The sequence below is a fragment of the Nelusetta ayraudi genome, unplaced genomic scaffold (assembly GCF_046127955.1).
Source record: "Nelusetta ayraudi isolate G7.1 ecotype Tasmania unplaced genomic scaffold, CSIRO-AGI_Nayr_v1 ptg000070l, whole genome shotgun sequence".
NCBI classification, from domain to species: Eukaryota; Metazoa; Chordata; class Actinopteri; order Tetraodontiformes; family Monacanthidae; genus Nelusetta; species Nelusetta ayraudi.
This window is the reverse complement of record NW_027466120.1, coordinates 1,616,417-1,632,562: the sequence shown is the minus strand read 5'-3', so window position 1 is coordinate 1,632,562 and position 16,146 is coordinate 1,616,417. Positions and strand designations below refer to the sequence as shown.

Below are 16,146 nucleotides of genomic sequence, written 5' to 3'. Positions count from 1 at the left end.
ACTCTGTTGACTGGGATGGCTATTTGTTTGTCTATATGTATTTTATATGATTTTATTTTTTTTATTTCAAATCAAGCATTCATCCGCTGCTTCGTGCTTCCCAGTGACAATTTCATTGATTTACTCTCTGTTCCTGCCGTACAAACAAATTCCTCAGGTGTGTGTGTGTGTGTGTGCGTGAGAGAGAGAGATTGGTGTGTGTGTGTGTGTGTGTGTGATTGTGATACCTTTCTGTTTAGCCGCTGCTTTATCTCCCTCCGCTCCTCCTGCTCTGTCTGGTCATTTCTCTCTGGAGAAAACAGATAATGGGGAAACAGACAAATTAGAACGCTGCAAGTGGAGAAAACCAAAGAAAGGAATTCAACAGGTTGTATTTGCAAACATTAAGATTAATATAAAATGGCAATACATCAAGTCCATTTTTTTTCCCCCCAGCAGATGCAACATGTCTTGGGAGAACTAAGGGTATCGTGCACTCATGCATCCTCTGGCTGCTGAATAATGCACTGCTTTGGCTTATATATGCAATTATTAATGCATCGCATTGTCCCGTTTTTAAATTTGTTTGCATAATACAAGAATAGAAATTCAGTTGAAAAATATATATTTAAAATGTATACAAATATATATATATTTTTTTACCAATTGTGCAAAAAGCACAAATAGTGCAGTTGTGCCAGGGCCATTTTCAAACTTACGTTTCAGGATGTTCCTGCCCTCCAGCTCTTCCACATTGGGTCTCTGGCTCAGCCTCCTGCGGAGAAACACCAGAACCACGTTTTGTACCATTTTGCCCCGTCCTCTGTCTTCCTCGCCGTGGGCTCGCAGCGGCTCCCTGTCCTATCCCACTAACGCCGGCTCTAGTTTCTTCACTGCGCTCCTATGTCTCCATCTCGCATCCAAACCACGGCTGTGCTGCTTCGGCAGAGGCGCGCCCCACATCTGGAACAGCTGCAGCAAAAGCGCGATTTTTTTTTCTCTTCTTCTTCTTCTTCTTCTTCTTCTTTTGTCCCCCTTCTTTCTCTTTTTCCTTCTCCGGTTCGGGATGTACTTTTCTGCGCCGATCCTATTGTCCAGCCTGCTGCTGCTGCTGCTGCTGCATCGTCGCTGCTCTGTGTTCGCAACACGCCGCCTGCCTCTCGCTTCTTTACTATCCGCGGAGTACGAGCGCTTTTTCTAGTGCGTCGTGATGGGCTGCTGTGGCGCGACTCCTCCAGTTTCCCTGGTTACTGCATGCATAATGAGCGGGGGGCGGAGCTTAGCGGGCTACCACTCACGGCATCCCCCATCCTCCCCCCTCCTCCTCCTCCTCTTTCTCTTGGACTACTGGCACAGTCTTCGTGCCCACCAGTGCGATTTATTTTTAGTCACGTTTTCTCTCAGAAAGCTTATTTTTAGAATAAGGTGATGAATATTTCACACGGACTGGCGCATGGGTAAATATAAATAATAGACTCCCCCTTTTGTCACTTCCAGGATACAATCTGAGTGTTTTCTCTTCGGAAATGACTAAGAACCTAAAGGCCCAGTGTGTAAAATTTTAAAGGAGCCATATGAAATGAAACACTATGTATATACACATATTTGTTTTGTCAGATGAAATGAAAAGATATGGGTTTTCTTCGAGAGTTCCACAAATGATAATATTTAGTATTTACATATCAAGTAGGTCCACTCTCCACGAGACTCCACGCTCTGGGTGTCGTGATTTTATCCCATCATCACAGATGACGTAAGAAAGATGTGAATTCAAGCTCAACAACATAAAACCCATGACTCAATATTGAATATACGTTTCACTATCAGGCGCTACACAGTGGGCCTTTAACTTCAGACTTTACCAGACGCTTTCATTCCAACCTATAACGTAACCATCAAAGCGTCAATAAGGTCCCTCCCCATGCTGCCCCTCCTCAAAAAAAAAAGCCTGGATGTTGTATGAAGTATTGAGGGGCATGTGTGGCTTAAATAATAAATGCTGGCTCCACAGGGCAGAGCTGGCAGCGCACCTGCGCAAAAGGACAGAGGGGGCAGACTGCCCAGTGTGACTCCCTTCATCCACCAACCCCGAGGGAACACCGGACACTTTATACTTCTGTCCAGTCTGAGATCAAGGTTAGGTCACACGTGCCAAGACCCGGGCACCTCCAAAACACACAGTGTGTGTGTGTGTGTGTGTGTGTGTGTGTGTGTGTGTGTGAGACAACCTCCAAACACTTTCAAGAGCTCCTCAAGGCAATCAGATCCTTACTGATGCTAAACATTGGGTAAAGGAATCCATAGTGTGTGTGTGTCACTTGTAGTTCCTGAAGAGTATTCCATAAATGAAGAACCATTTGCAGAATGTATAAGACAAATAAAGTGCAGGCCAGATAGAAGTCTAATTGGTTAAAACCAAACATTGTGGCCCCTCAGTTTGAAATTCTCAGAAATTACATTTGAAATTGTGTTGCGCTCCCAGAGAGTTGACACTATCAATATGCACAGGTTTAATCATTCCTTATTGTCATATGCATCGTCTGCCTCTTGTCTTTGCCTTAAAGGAAGCTTTTTGTCTCGTTTTAACTCAGTTGGACATGTTTACCGTTACATCTCAAGTCCTCAAGGCAGGCGCTCATTATCTTTGACAACACCGCAGTAAACAAACAAAATGTTCCCAGAGCTTTCTCCAGTCAGAGGAGCAAAAGAAAAAAAAGAAAAAAGAGGAAAAATCGACACAAAGTAACAGCGAGTACCTCCATCCACTGTATTATTGACCATGGTGCCGGGTTGCCTAGCAACAGCACAGGCGAGCTTTGAGACAAGGGGGTCTCGCTTGGAAATTCTCCTTCCTGCCTAGCAACACTAATGTGGATTTCACTTGCAGTCCAAGCAGATTGTGCTCTACACTATTTTTAGAAACCCACCGGCTGATGTTTACGGCTCCTTCAGCCAGTCGAACAAGCGCAGACATCAGTCTGTCACGATCAAACGCTATGTTGCTTTGAGTGATTCTGGATTCAGTTGATGCATTTTTTTCCTCCCAGATGATCAAATTAAAATGTAAATGAGGGTTTTTGGCACAAAGGGGGGAGTAACTGCTTTTCTTCTTTTCACCAAATTTGACGATTTCTGAAAGTGTTCGACAAACTGAAAGCTTTGGTTTCCCTTTATAATAAGCTAATTAAATGACATGGAACGTATGAGGCTATGGTATAACTGGTAGAATGTATGTCATATATATGACAGTGAGGCGTGGTGGTTAGTGCTGGGGCCTCACAGTAAGAAAGTTACACACACATGTTTACCGTGTGTGTGTGTGTGTGTGTGTTCTCTCCAGGCACTCTGGCCTCCTCCCTCCGTCCAGAGAGATGAACATAAGGCCAATTAGCAACTTTGAATTGTCCTTTTGTGTTTGTGGTGGATTAAGGCTCTGGCTGCTTGTCCAGGGTGTAACCCTGCCTCCACCCTATAATTGGTGGGATAGGCTCCAGTACTCCAAGGACCCATGTGTAGGATGTTCAGTGATACAGTGATACACATGACACTCAACAACAATTCCCCCAACCCCCCCCCCCACCCCCCACCCCCGAAATCCAGCGAGTAAAAGATTTGGGATGAGCTCAAACTTTTATATTCATGTGGCATAAAACTAAACTGAGATACTTGGTCGACATTCAGTTTTTACAACTTTATCTTTCGCTAACACGTGGATTTGAATCATGACTTGTGTTTTGCACAGTCGTGAGTCTTTGCTGTTTCTGATGACTCACTGCCAGTGCCAGTGCAGGACGGTATCCCCAGAAAATGATGATGATGACTCATGAACGCCTGTTGACAACGGGGTTTCCCATTTCCCGCACAGGGATGATCTCTTGATGAAGATGGCTTGGAATAGAAGTTCCTCACGGCGGGGAGGGAATGGATAACACAAAAGCCTTTGACAAGAGTGGGTGGCAGAGGCTGTCTGTCCCCTTTCTTTCACGCCGCCTGTCAACTGTAAAGAGTGAGCAAAATTGGCTACTTTCCGCTCCTCATCAAGCGCAGTCACAGATCCCCCCCCCACCCCCCCACCCCCCCTCCCCGCCCCAACCATCCTGATCCACGCCTCCATTATATCTGCTGATTAAACTCCCCGAAAACGACGCTTGCAGAAAGAGAGGGCGAGAGCACGTGGTGGGCTGAATTATTGAGCAGTGTCAGCGGCTAAGATTAGAAAGGCAGAGCTGCCGCCGCGGCACGACTGCCAGTCGCTAAAGATAGCAAAGTCGTCTGTCACTGACACAATGGACGATGGACAAGGTGTCATTGTCCGCGTTGAGTTGGGATGCCGTCTTCTGCGTGGTCCCCAAAACAGCGCATCAGAGGCTCTTTTTCCCAGGGCCGGGGTGTATCTAGAAAAGACCTGACAGTCTGATGTTTGCTTGCTGACAGCAGATTCCCACTGGAAAAATAAGATCTCCCCCTCATCACCCTGAATCCCATTTGCCAGGGTTCCCTTCCAAAAGCGAAACAAAACCAATCCAAAGGAAAGCAGCGGTGTTTCTTTGATTTATGCTGTGCAGGGAAGATGAAAGCATTTTCTACGCCCGCGCTCTTGACACCATCTGTAGGTGGGAGTTAAAGGCTCAGACTTTTACAGATTCTGGCAGCAAGTCCAGACTGACGGGCAGCAGCCTTGACTTCAGCAGTCTAAATACTGGAGCGCTGTCTAAAGGTCTGGTGGTCTGTTTGATTTCCCCAGCCTGATACCTTTATGCGTGTGTGTGTGTGTGTGTATATATCTACACATACGGACATACATAATACATATATACAGTACACATATATGCATATATGTGTGTATGTATATATATATATATATATATATATATATATATATACATATATATATATATATATATATATATATATATATATATACATATGCATGTATATATACATATATATATATACATATGCATGTATATATATATATACACCTATATAGATATATATATATACATACATATGTGTATATATATTATATGTATATGTATGTAGATATACATTTGTGTGTATATATATATATATATACACACAAATGTATATCTATATCTATATACATATACACATGTCTGTATATATATATATATATATATATATATATATATATACATATATATATATATATATATATATATAAATATACATATATATATATATATATATATATATACATATATACATATATATATATATATATATATATATATATATATATATAAATATACATATATATATATATATATATATATATATATATATATATATATATATATATATACATATATATATATATATATATATGTATATATATAGACCCCCGTAACCCTGAGCTCTGGAAGAAGGGGGTAATGAAAGAAAGAATAGAAAGAAATGTATGTATGTATCACACTAACCTCAGTCTACCCCATGAGGAAAATCAAAATCTGAGCCTAAAAAACCAGAGAAAATCAGACTCCCCTCTACCTCCTCAACCCCCCCCCCCCACACACACACACCTTTATGTACCGTGCGGCCCTTCCCCCCCTCTCTCTCCTTCTCCCTCTCTCTCTCAGCTGTGCCACAAGTGGAACCTCACTTGTCTCCCAAGACGCTGCTGCTGCTGCTGCTGCTGCTGCTGCTGCTGCTGCTGCTGCTGCTGCTGCTGCTGCTGTTACACAAGCAGCAAGCCGCGCTCTGGCCCTCACCTTTACATAAGGCTGTTTTGATTGTGTGCGGCGCGTGCATCCGTCCGTATACGCTGCGCTCCCAAACAACAGCCACATACTGCAGCCCCTTCGAGACGGCCTATGAATAGCCCACGCAGGCAGTATTCTTGGCTGTCTCACAGACGGGTGATAGATGTGCTTCTTCCACAAAGTGTGGGAAGCTCAGCTCGGCTTATGTAACGGTGCGGCACGCGGCGCTCTTGATACGCTGGTGTTAAAGAACCCGAAGCCTTTTGACACGTTCACACCTCAGACTCCAGACGTTTGCCTCAAGTCATTCAGCATATCTTTGGTTTTTTTGGCAATCGCTTCAAATTTGCCTGCTAATGTCTCGTGCAAGATTCACAGGGCTTTACCCCTGGTCGTGGCACATACTGTAAGTCATAATGGAATTTTATTTCAATTAATCCGCTGTGCCTGAGTTTGATCACGAGCGGGCCTGAGTGGGAGGGCCGCACCTAAACAGCCCTTTGTGAGAAGTAGCAGATTACGCAACATGAATTCCATCTGTGCAAAACAATTACACTTATAGACTTATAGTCACTCCTACAATGTGGAAGGCAAATTCCCCCCCCCCCCCCCCTCTGCATGTGACAATCAGTGGGCCATGAACCTTTAACCCTTTACTGTCAGCTTTTGCACAGCAATTGAATGTACGTTTACTTTCGGAAAAGCCATTTCCTAGATCTTCACGATGATTCCCTGGAATGTAACTTGTAAAAAAGGGTCGATTTCCAGCACATTTTGTACAACTCGCAGCTCTGAAACTGTTACGGCGACATTTATTGCAAGCGTTTGTAACAAATCTGCAGCTCATTCCCCAGACGGAGACGAAAAAAACGGGTTCTGCGGCTTACTTGGCAAGTTTCATTTCAATCTGCTGGCGAATTTCTTGGCGCTCCTGGTCGCTCCTGGCTGGGAAGATGTTTCTGTCCTCCAGCTCCTGCTTGCTGGGCCTGTTTCGTAGTTTGACGGCCAGCAGCTCCTTCCTTAGCCTGCGAGGTAGCGTGCCTGCAGTGGTGCAGAAGGCCATTGAAAAAAACACCAGACTTTTAGTTTATCATCACCCGACAAGAAGTGTTGCGAAAGTCACATCATAAATCCTTAATTCAGTCAGAAATCTATTGACTAATGCTTTTGTGCAAGTCTCTGCAGTGCTCTAAAGTTCCAACTCAAAGGTGCACAGTCACTTTAACGCAGCAACCTTCTTTTCAGTTTCAACTTCTATGCATACACCCCAACCAAAGAGCACCTCGTTCTTCATCTTTCCTTCATTCTAATATTGAGTGTTTTTGCTGGAGGCCATAAACAGTGGGCTAACTAATGAATTCCACTGGGAAGATCTGAAGCTCGGTACGATGTGGGACCTTTGACAAACCATTTTCAACAGTGTGCAAAGCCGCGTTCTCGGTCCTCCAACCCACCGGAGATGACGGAATCGTTCCAGCCGTCCAGGTCCGTGGGGAGGCCCGAGGTGTTGGAGAAGCACTGGTCCAGCCGCACGTTCTCCTTGTTCTCCTCGGCCTCCTTCTTGGGCCAGTCGGACCCCCCGCCCCCTGCGCAGCCGCCCCCCATCGAGGACATCTGGTGGTTCTCGGAGCTGCAGGAGCGCGAGAGCCGACCGTCGGTGCACCACAGGCGGGGGGGCGAGCCCTGCTCACACCCTTCGTGGACACTGGAAGGAAGCGGGTACAATTTATTATATTATATTCTAAACATAACACAAAAAGTAAGGAAATTTGTGTTTGCTAGCTTATTTCTTTGTTGTAACAATGCTTCTCGGAAATAAATCCTATTGTTGGAAAGCCTGTTTATTCCCCTTTTAATGGTGCCGCACTTGTAAGGAACATGCAATTGTGACGTGAGCAGCAGAGCTACGTATCTGGGTTGCGCCCCTGAAAAATATGACAAATCTTCTCTGCCAAATCAAACAGCTTACTCTGCTGTTGCCATTGACGCTTTTGTTTTTTTAGCTTCTGGTTCCCCCAGGTGCTGCCAATCAGGTGCCTGGACAGGTGGAGGAACGCTATGTTCAGTGGTGAGTCCAGGTTCTGCCTACGACAGTTGGATCGTAGGGTCAAAGTGTGGAGAAGACGTGGAGAACGCTATGCTGATTGCTGCACCGACAGCGTATCATCTTTTGGTGGAGGCCATGTGTTGGTGTGGGGTGCCATCTCCCTCACTGGAGAAACAAGGCCGGTCATCATTGGAGGTCATCTCAATTCTGAGAGATATCGAGATGAGATTCCGCAACCAGTGGCAATCCCATATCTCCGCAGTCTGGGACCGAACTCCATCCTCCAAGATGACAATGCAAAAACGAGCTCCAACATTTGGGAGTGGAGAGGAGGGAATGGCCTGCCAGCAGTCCTGACCTCAACCCCTTTGAACGCTTGTGGGATCAGCTTGGGCGTGCTGTTTGTGCCAGAGCGACCGACACAACCACGTCGGCTGAAGCCATCCCACAGCAGTGTGTGACCAGGCTGGTGACCAGCATGACGAGGAGATGCCAGGCTGTTGTGGCTGTGTATGGTTCTTCCACGTGCTACTGAGGCTCCTGTTTGTTAAATGAATAAATTGTTAAATTGCCAATATGTTTTTGACATTTCAATCATCCAATCCACCAAACTAGATTAAATGGCAGAATAAGTTCCCTGTGCAGGGAAGATTTGTCCCATTTTTCAGGGGCGCAACCCAGACACTTAGCTCTGCTGCTCAGCCCACAAGTGCATGTTCCTGACAAGTGTGGCACCATTTAAAAGGGGAATACACAGGCTTTCCAAAGATATAAGAGTTATTTCCAAGAAGTTTATTACGAAAAAGAAATAAGCTACCAAAAACAAATTTCCTTACTTTTTGTGTCATGTTTATATACATGTGATAATATTCTTGTGCAAACAATATACTTTCAGTAGCTCTGGCCACCAGCAACCTGAGGACTCACCTCTCCTGCCTGTTCTTGGAAGCGAAAGCCCTTTGCAGTTCCTCCATGATGCAGCTAGGGGGCATGGGAGGGTGTATCATATTGCCTATATGTGGAGACCCTGAGGAGTTGGCCAGGGGCCCCCGGAGCGGCAGCGTCATTGAAGACAGGCTCTCAGTGGCCCTGGGTGGAACCTCCTTGGGGAGGTAGGAGTTGGGCAGGTGAGAGGGGAGCGACATGGGGCCCGAATCTGAGAAAGAGAGAGAGAGTGAGAGAGAGACACACACAGGAGGTTGAGAGTAACAGTAACTTTTGCTCAGTTTCTTCTCTTATGTGCCAAAGAGTTTGAGAAGCAGCTTCCATGTGATGCCATGGGAACTGAGACTCAGCTGCTGTCTGTGTTAACATCAGTGGGAAATGTGAACACATGCAAATAAATGCCTTACTTTAGGGTTAGGGTGTTATAATGATATAATGTTGTAGGGATTACTCCATAAAAGCAATCCAACTACTGATTACTCCTTTAAAAGTAATCTAATTACTTCTTTAACTATTCTGTTTCATAAGTAATTCATTACTAATTACTTTAGTTTAAAAAACATAAAGTAACCGTTACGTATAACGTACAAGGAGCCACAATATTCTTTCATTTAGACGAGATGAACTCAAAATAATGTTTGTATTTCCAGCTATCAGACGCAATTGCTGTTTTTTCTTTTGCTGCCGCCATGCTTGTTTTGGTGCATCGTCACACATCAATGATGGCGGCATCATCAATCTGCGACATCATTGTTTTCGGTTGTTTTTCTAAATTTCAGTCATTTCCTGGATAATAAGGCATTTCTATCTAGCAAAATAATTTGGAAAAGTAATGGAATCGTTGCCTGATAAAGTAGTTATGATATAATTACCATTTTTGCCAGAGTAATCCCATTACATTACTCTGTCACTAAAAAAAGTAACTTAATTACACTAGTGGATTATTTAGTAATAGATTAATCGCCAGCACACGCTGACTCACCATCTCCGGCACTCATCTGGGGCAGCAGTTTCGGAGGTACTTGTGGTGGAGACGTCGCGGTCTGGATGTCCTTGTCTGCCCTGTCCTCCATCTGCTCCCCGCCATCCTGCAGCACCTCGGGGAGATCCCCGGCAGGGTGAGCCTCTTCTCCACCGTTCTCCTCCAGCAGCGGCGAGCTCTCTTCCACTCGTTCACAGTTCTGGAGCTGGCCCGCTACTGAGGGACACCCACAAAACATGGGGAAAATTAGAATTTGCTCCTGAACGACTGGTGATAAATAAACAATCATGTTGGTGAGGCAGGACATACTGGACAGCAAATATGACCATCGCTGGTAATAATTAGAATAATTATTGTAAGATGAGAACTAAAGTGGCTTGTTAAAATAAATATCACAGACACATTCACATATAAACCAAATGGATAACAACATGTATTACATTTTCTTGTTTGGCCCAAGACTGCTCGCTCATTGTATTGCCTTTGCTGCCCTCTAGTGTCTCAAGTGAAGCCAATTGCACTTCATGGCTTTGCAGATACACTTGAATTGATTTAAAAATATTACTTTCATGGATATTTTTTCTCATTGAAATCAGTGTTCTTTTTCAAGACATTTTTCAAAGTTAAAAGCGATGATCACACACTCTAACATTTATACACACTAGCATTATCCATTATCCCCTTTTCTGCAGCCCTGTGACGTCAGTTTGACTGGCAGACCCCCTTGAGGACAAACTGCTGCTGTACCTGGAGAAGGATGCTCTTCTTCGGGGCCGAGGTACTCCACGCTACTGACTGTGAGGTTCGCGTTCAAAGGGCCGCCGAAGCCTCCGAGCAGGACCGTCCCGTCTGAGCAGCAGCCTTGGGTGGGCGAGCCCGGGTCGTGACATAGAAGACTAGTGGACAATGCTACATCTGTGCCGGGAAGAAGGACGAGGTCAGTTGGCACGTGGTTGTAGTGCTACTTTGATTTTTTTTTTTCCCCCTTGCTGCTGTCGTGTTTGGAAGTTTGATCACCAGCCGTCCACGTGACTGCAACTCTCTCCCGCGTGACATTCAGTGTTGTCGTCACCTTGATTCAAGTGGACTCTCCATTACTGCCGCAGCATCACTTTCAGCCGTGCGTTCAGCAGATATGACGCTGGGTACGCGGTTCAAGAGTGCTTTTAAAAGCAGGAACACAAGGTGACTGCGAGACTTGACTGCAACACTGGAGCTAAACAGGGGAGCTGAATTTAAACAAAAGAAAATAGTCATTTTGCCTGCATTACACCAAGCAGACACAATTTAAGAGTCTACACTCCCCGATATAAACACCAGAACCTTTAATAAAGGCCATTTCTGATTCATTTTCTTCCTCTGAAACCTTTGAAAAGTCAAACCACATTTGACCTTTTACTTTTACGTCATTCAACTTTACAAACTGTATGGCACCACCGCATTTCCCCCCGTGTAAACAAGGAATACACGCTTGCTGCAGTCTTCTTGTTGGCCTGGACAAATAGTAGTTTCTGCAAATCGGAAACATACCCTAACATTATTTATGTCTCTTATGTAGTACTCTAATGGCTTTTGCATTATCATTTACTTCTGCATATTGTTCAATTGTTTTCTTGTAAAAATCTATATCTTGTTGTTTTAATGCTTTTTATTTTCTTAATTACTGTGTGAAGGGAATTAAGATACACCAAAGTCAAATCCATTGTTTGCGCATATCAACATTTGATTGCATTGGAGCAAAAGTTTAATCTTGTTTTTAATATAACTCATAACCAAGGGATTTCATTCACGCAGCTGTCATGTGAGTTGCGACACCTCTTTGCTCGCTCCTTCATTATCTCTTTCTAATCTAATTGAGATATCAAATGAGGAGAAATTCCAGTGGGCGTGTGTGTGTGCAGGTGCGCATGCGTGTGTCTCTCTGTAAAAGGCGAGGCCTCCAGCGTCGTACCTGTGGAACTCTGCTTGAGCTTCTCATTTTTCTTTTTCCTCCACTTCCAGGGCTTGAAGATCCGCCCCAGGGAGGCCAGCTTGCTGTTCCGGCGGATGGGCGGAGTGTGGACCCCGGTTACCAGGCAACCGGTCCTCAGCACCCTCTGCTGGTCCACCAGCTCTACTGCAGAAAAGCAGGGAGACGAGAGAAAGAAGAAGGTTAAAGGTGGCCGAGGAGGATGAGATCAGGTGAGGAAAAGAGTCGGAGGTGGGTGGAAGTGAGAACAAGGAGTGTGTTGCACGTCGGGGAAGCAGCCGAGAACAATTAGCCGGCTGAGTCCACTGAATAAAGCATGATAGAGCCCAAGTGGCGCGAACTGAGTGAATTATAAGGCCTAATTTGATCAAGCTGCACTCCCTCACGGCTGAATCACCTCCCGCCGAGGCCTGCGTCACATTTCAAAATAAACACGTCTCGCCTTCCATACTGGGAGGGAACACGGGGGAGCGTGCAGACACAGGCGGAGCCGAGGAGACGGCAGAAGACGCTGAAGACGCGCCTCCCCAGAGACAAACAGGTGTGCCAGCCTCGCTGCTTTCTCAGAAATGAGCACACTCCAGGCCCGACACCGTTTATTGAATCAGCCTGCTGTTCTTATTTAACAGCCCGCCGTCCCATTGATGTGTACTTTCTGTCTGGGCACTCAGGAGAAAACATCTTCCACGTGCTCCCGTGTGCTGTTAGGGGCTAAATATTCTCTGCCACAGACATTATGGCCAGCCAGGGCACCACCAAGTGTCTCTTCTGCAATACACCTAACACCATGTGTTCTCCTGATGCTGATTTCTAAGGATAGTACCAGGTTGTGTGGTTCCTTATCTTTTATTTATTAGAAGCTCACAAAAGGTTTGAACTTGAAATATCCTAAAAGTAAAATCACAGCGCCTCGTGTGAATCAGCACGACACATTCTGAGGAGGAGAATGTTAGAAAACAATGAAAGGAGGCAATTTGTCCGGACGGTGTCACTTCCGTAAGTTGAAACATGTATTTCCACCGTTCGATCGTAAAATGACGACTCTTCCACCAATGGCATGCCACGATTTCAATCACAAGCACAATGAGCGTGACGACAATTTTTAATCCGTCAGTAACTATCACACTGTGATACCATGAAATATTTTTTTTTTTTATCTCTGTAAATGCTTCTCCATTCAGTTCTTCCAAAGTCCTTGGATGCCATTCTGAACTGAATGAGCAGTTCAGCCGTGATAACATCACAACACAACACCTGAGGCTCAGCTTTCACACAGCAAACACAGAGAAATCAGCAGATTTCCCATCAATGTCCCCAAAACTATTTTTTTCTTCTTTTCTTTTAAACTTGATGTTACTGTTTCAATGTCACACAGTTTCTTCAGTGATGACAGGTTTCGGGATAATTTCTAAATAACACTAAAGGTCCGTTTCCTGTCATTTATTAGTGGGAGTTTATTGTGAGTCATTTTGAAGTGCAGTGAGCTCAAGTTTTGATATGATAACGTCCATCGAAACATCGTCGAAATAAAAGTACAGTTCAACAGGACAGTTCAACAGGACTGTTATGACTGATGCTTATATATGTCGGCTATGTTTATCACATTTAATCTCAGAGACGCTGAAAGGTGGAAAGGGCTCCAGCAATTTGGAAGGGAGTTGTTCCTGCATTTATGTCGAACAAATTTCCTTGAGAAGAAACTAGTGTGCTGCTGAACGACGGCTGTGACTCATATCGGGCGAAATGTGGCTCTGCAAATCCGTGCATGCACGTCGGTGCCGCTTCTTCTTGGCATGCAGTCCTGAGGAAAAGCCAGCAAATGTGCAGCAAATGGCATATATTTAAAGCCTTCGTACGTCAGCGTGACAGGGAGGCAGCGAGATCTGCTGTTGGGGAGGGAGTTGATATCTTTGTTCACATGTAGCTGAGGGGGAGGCAAGGATGTTTTTTGATGGGGGAGGTTATCAGAGGGGGGGGGGGGGGCGCCGCAGAGAGGCTCAGGGTGTGATATAAAGTACAGTGATGGAGGAGGGAAGATACAGCTGGCTTCTTCTTTTTTTTCAATAGAGCAGGGCTTCTTCCCCGCAGCACATGGCTGTGGAGGGTGTCGGGGGGGGGGGGGAGATGGTGGTGATACGGGATGAAAAGGTGAGTGAGAGTGTAATTGCAAGGAAGCAAGGAGAGGAAATGAGAAACAGTGGAGCAAATGGAAGGAATGGAGGGGAGGCGGCGCAGTCCGAGCAGGCTGGAATAGTCAAAAGAAATAAAACACGCCGGCGAAACAGTGGCATCGGGCAAAAAGAGGTGAGCGTAGAAATGAGTGGGAAAATGGGAGGGGAGGAGGGGAGGGACCGGCTGGCATCAAAGGGAGCCCGCATCCCATTTGACCGTGAGAGGTTGCGCCCAAAACAGGTCAGCTGACCAGGCACGCCGGCCTCAACGTGTCATCGCCACCACCGCCGCTGCCGCGCCGATTCGTGCGGCGCGGCAGACGCGGCGCCACAAGCGCGAATCCAGGTCAAGCTGGAAGGAAACGCACCGAATCGCGCAGAGCAGGGGGGGGGGGAAGCTTTAGAAGAGGAGAGAGGGAGAGAGGGAGAGAGGGATAAAGGAGGGAGGGGTGCGGGCTCTGTATTTGTATGAAGAGGGAGAGATGGTGTGTGTGAGAGAGAGAGAGAGGAGGTGGGGCGGCGGGGAGGAGGAGGAGGAGGAGGAGGAGGTGGGGTCAGGCCCGCTGCTGTTGCCATGGCGACCACATCCAGATGCTGCCGCAGCAGCAGCGGGAGGAGCGGCGGGTCTGTCGATAGAGGAGAGGAGAGGAGAGGAGGAAGACACTGCCTGCCACATCTGAAGCCAGTGGCAGCCACCAGTGCATTGTGGGTAGCTGGGAAAAGCCACGTGGAGGTTTGGGGATCTGTCTGTCTGGGAGATTTTTGAAGAAGAAAAAGAAGAAGAAGGAGGAGGAGGAGGAGGAGGAGGGAGGGTGGGAGAGAAGGAGAGAAAGAGGGAGGGAGGGGTGAAGACGAGGAGGAGGAGGAAAGGGGGGGTTTCCAGGGAGGAGAGGGGAGATGGGAGGGGGATGGATGAGGGGAGGAGGGGGTGGGGGGTGACTCGGAGGAGGGTGGGGGGCTGTTGCTATACGGAAGAGCTCGGAGGAGAATCGGGGCTCGTCCAATCACGGCACAGCTATTCATAATGCATAGCAAGTAACTCTTCATCTTTCATAGGAGGAGGTGGGACGGGGGGGGGTTAGTCTGAGTCAAGCACAGGAGCCCTGTCCACACGCGCGCGCGCGCACACACACACGCGCGCACGCGCCCCCCCTTCCCCGTCGCGTGCACGTGCGCAGCACGCGTGGAGATCCTGTGGCTGGGCCGGACGGAGGCGTGCGCGCGCGTGTGCAGAAGCGCTCGTCAGCATGAATGGACCTTCGCGGCACCATGTGGCCGCGATGCGCCCGTTCTAATTAATATGCCGCGGCTAAATAGGATTTATTAAATCCATGTGTCAGGCTGGCGAACCCCTCGTCTGTTTGCTGCTCTCTCTCTCTCTCTCTCTCTCTCTCTCTCTCTCTCTCTCTCTGTCTCTCTCTCTCGCCGGCAGAGTTCATCCACAAGTCCGCGAGCGCTCTAATTCAAAGCAGGTGGCAGCTGCGAGTGAAAGATTAACGTCTCCATCGGAATACAGTGAATCAACGGTCGCTGGACATGTGCTCCGGTTGTGACACCTCCCGGGGGTGGGGGTGGTGGAGGGGGGGGGGGGGGGGGGGGGGTTGGTCAGGAGGCGGCGGTGGTGGTGGTGGTGGAGGGGCATGATGAAATATGTGGACGTTGTAAATTGGCGGTGAAAAGCACATCAGAGGGTGTCGGGATGTCACGGGGGGACCACGCCCCACTTTAACAGGCCGTCAGCACGTTCAGGAGCGCAGCGTCTCCCCCCCACCCTCCCACCCGAGCCCCAGCCATCCAGCCAGCCAGCCAATCAGAAGCCAGGTACAGGGTTTAGAGAACGCACGCGTTTTTCGGAACGTCTTTGTGACCCTCAGATGTGGCGATGAGAGGTTCTCTGCTTGGAGGGGAGGGGAGGGGATGGGAAGAACCGGACCGGAGATCATATGAGGCTGAGACTGAGACTGAGACTAAGTCCCTGGACTTCTAATGAGGAGCTCTCCTCTGTTCAAAGCTCCCTGTGTGCTTCCCCAAGACAAAACGCCCGGTCTCCAGTTCGTTTGAGCCTTTCCCTTTTGATGCCGCTGGAGGTTTTTTTTTTTTTTTTTTTTTTTTTTAAACAGAAAATCTGCAGTGTTTCCCACCTTCAGTGCAGACACACTGGTGTGACTGATGTTAAAAGAAGAGATTAAAAACCAAAGTCTTATTGCACAGTGACAGGGCAGACCCTGCTGTGTAAGGCGAGAACAAACCTATTGGATCTCGACGGAGCTGACGATCTTTCCTGCTGACAAGAACCCCTCACACAGCGGAGCTCGGATCACAACTTCATT

The 16,146-nt window shown here is 46.9% G+C and overlaps 1 protein-coding gene across 2 annotated transcripts in view; it reads right to left on the bottom strand.

The window, feature by feature from the left end:
- phactr3a (phosphatase and actin regulator 3a) overlaps window positions 1–16,146 on the bottom strand; it is a 32,423-nt gene that overhangs the window by 1,753 nt on the left and 14,524 nt on the right. The window contains exons 2-9 of one of the 2 annotated variants that reach the window (XM_076042326.1): window positions 11,628–11,792; window positions 10,424–10,591; window positions 9,677–9,889; window positions 8,677–8,905; window positions 7,157–7,407; window positions 6,590–6,743; window positions 699–754; window positions 228–289 (exon numbers count right to left, since the gene is read on the bottom strand). In XM_076042326.1, coding sequence (XP_075898441.1) covers window positions 228–289; window positions 699–754; window positions 6,590–6,743; window positions 7,157–7,407; window positions 8,677–8,905; window positions 9,677–9,889; window positions 10,424–10,591; window positions 11,628–11,792 — 1,298 coding nt within the window. Of the gene's footprint in view, window positions 1–227; window positions 290–698; window positions 755–6,589; window positions 6,744–7,156; window positions 7,408–8,676; window positions 8,906–9,676; window positions 9,893–10,423; window positions 10,592–11,627; window positions 11,793–16,146 lie in introns of both variants that reach the window. The other variant, XM_076042325.1, reaches the window with a different exon arrangement.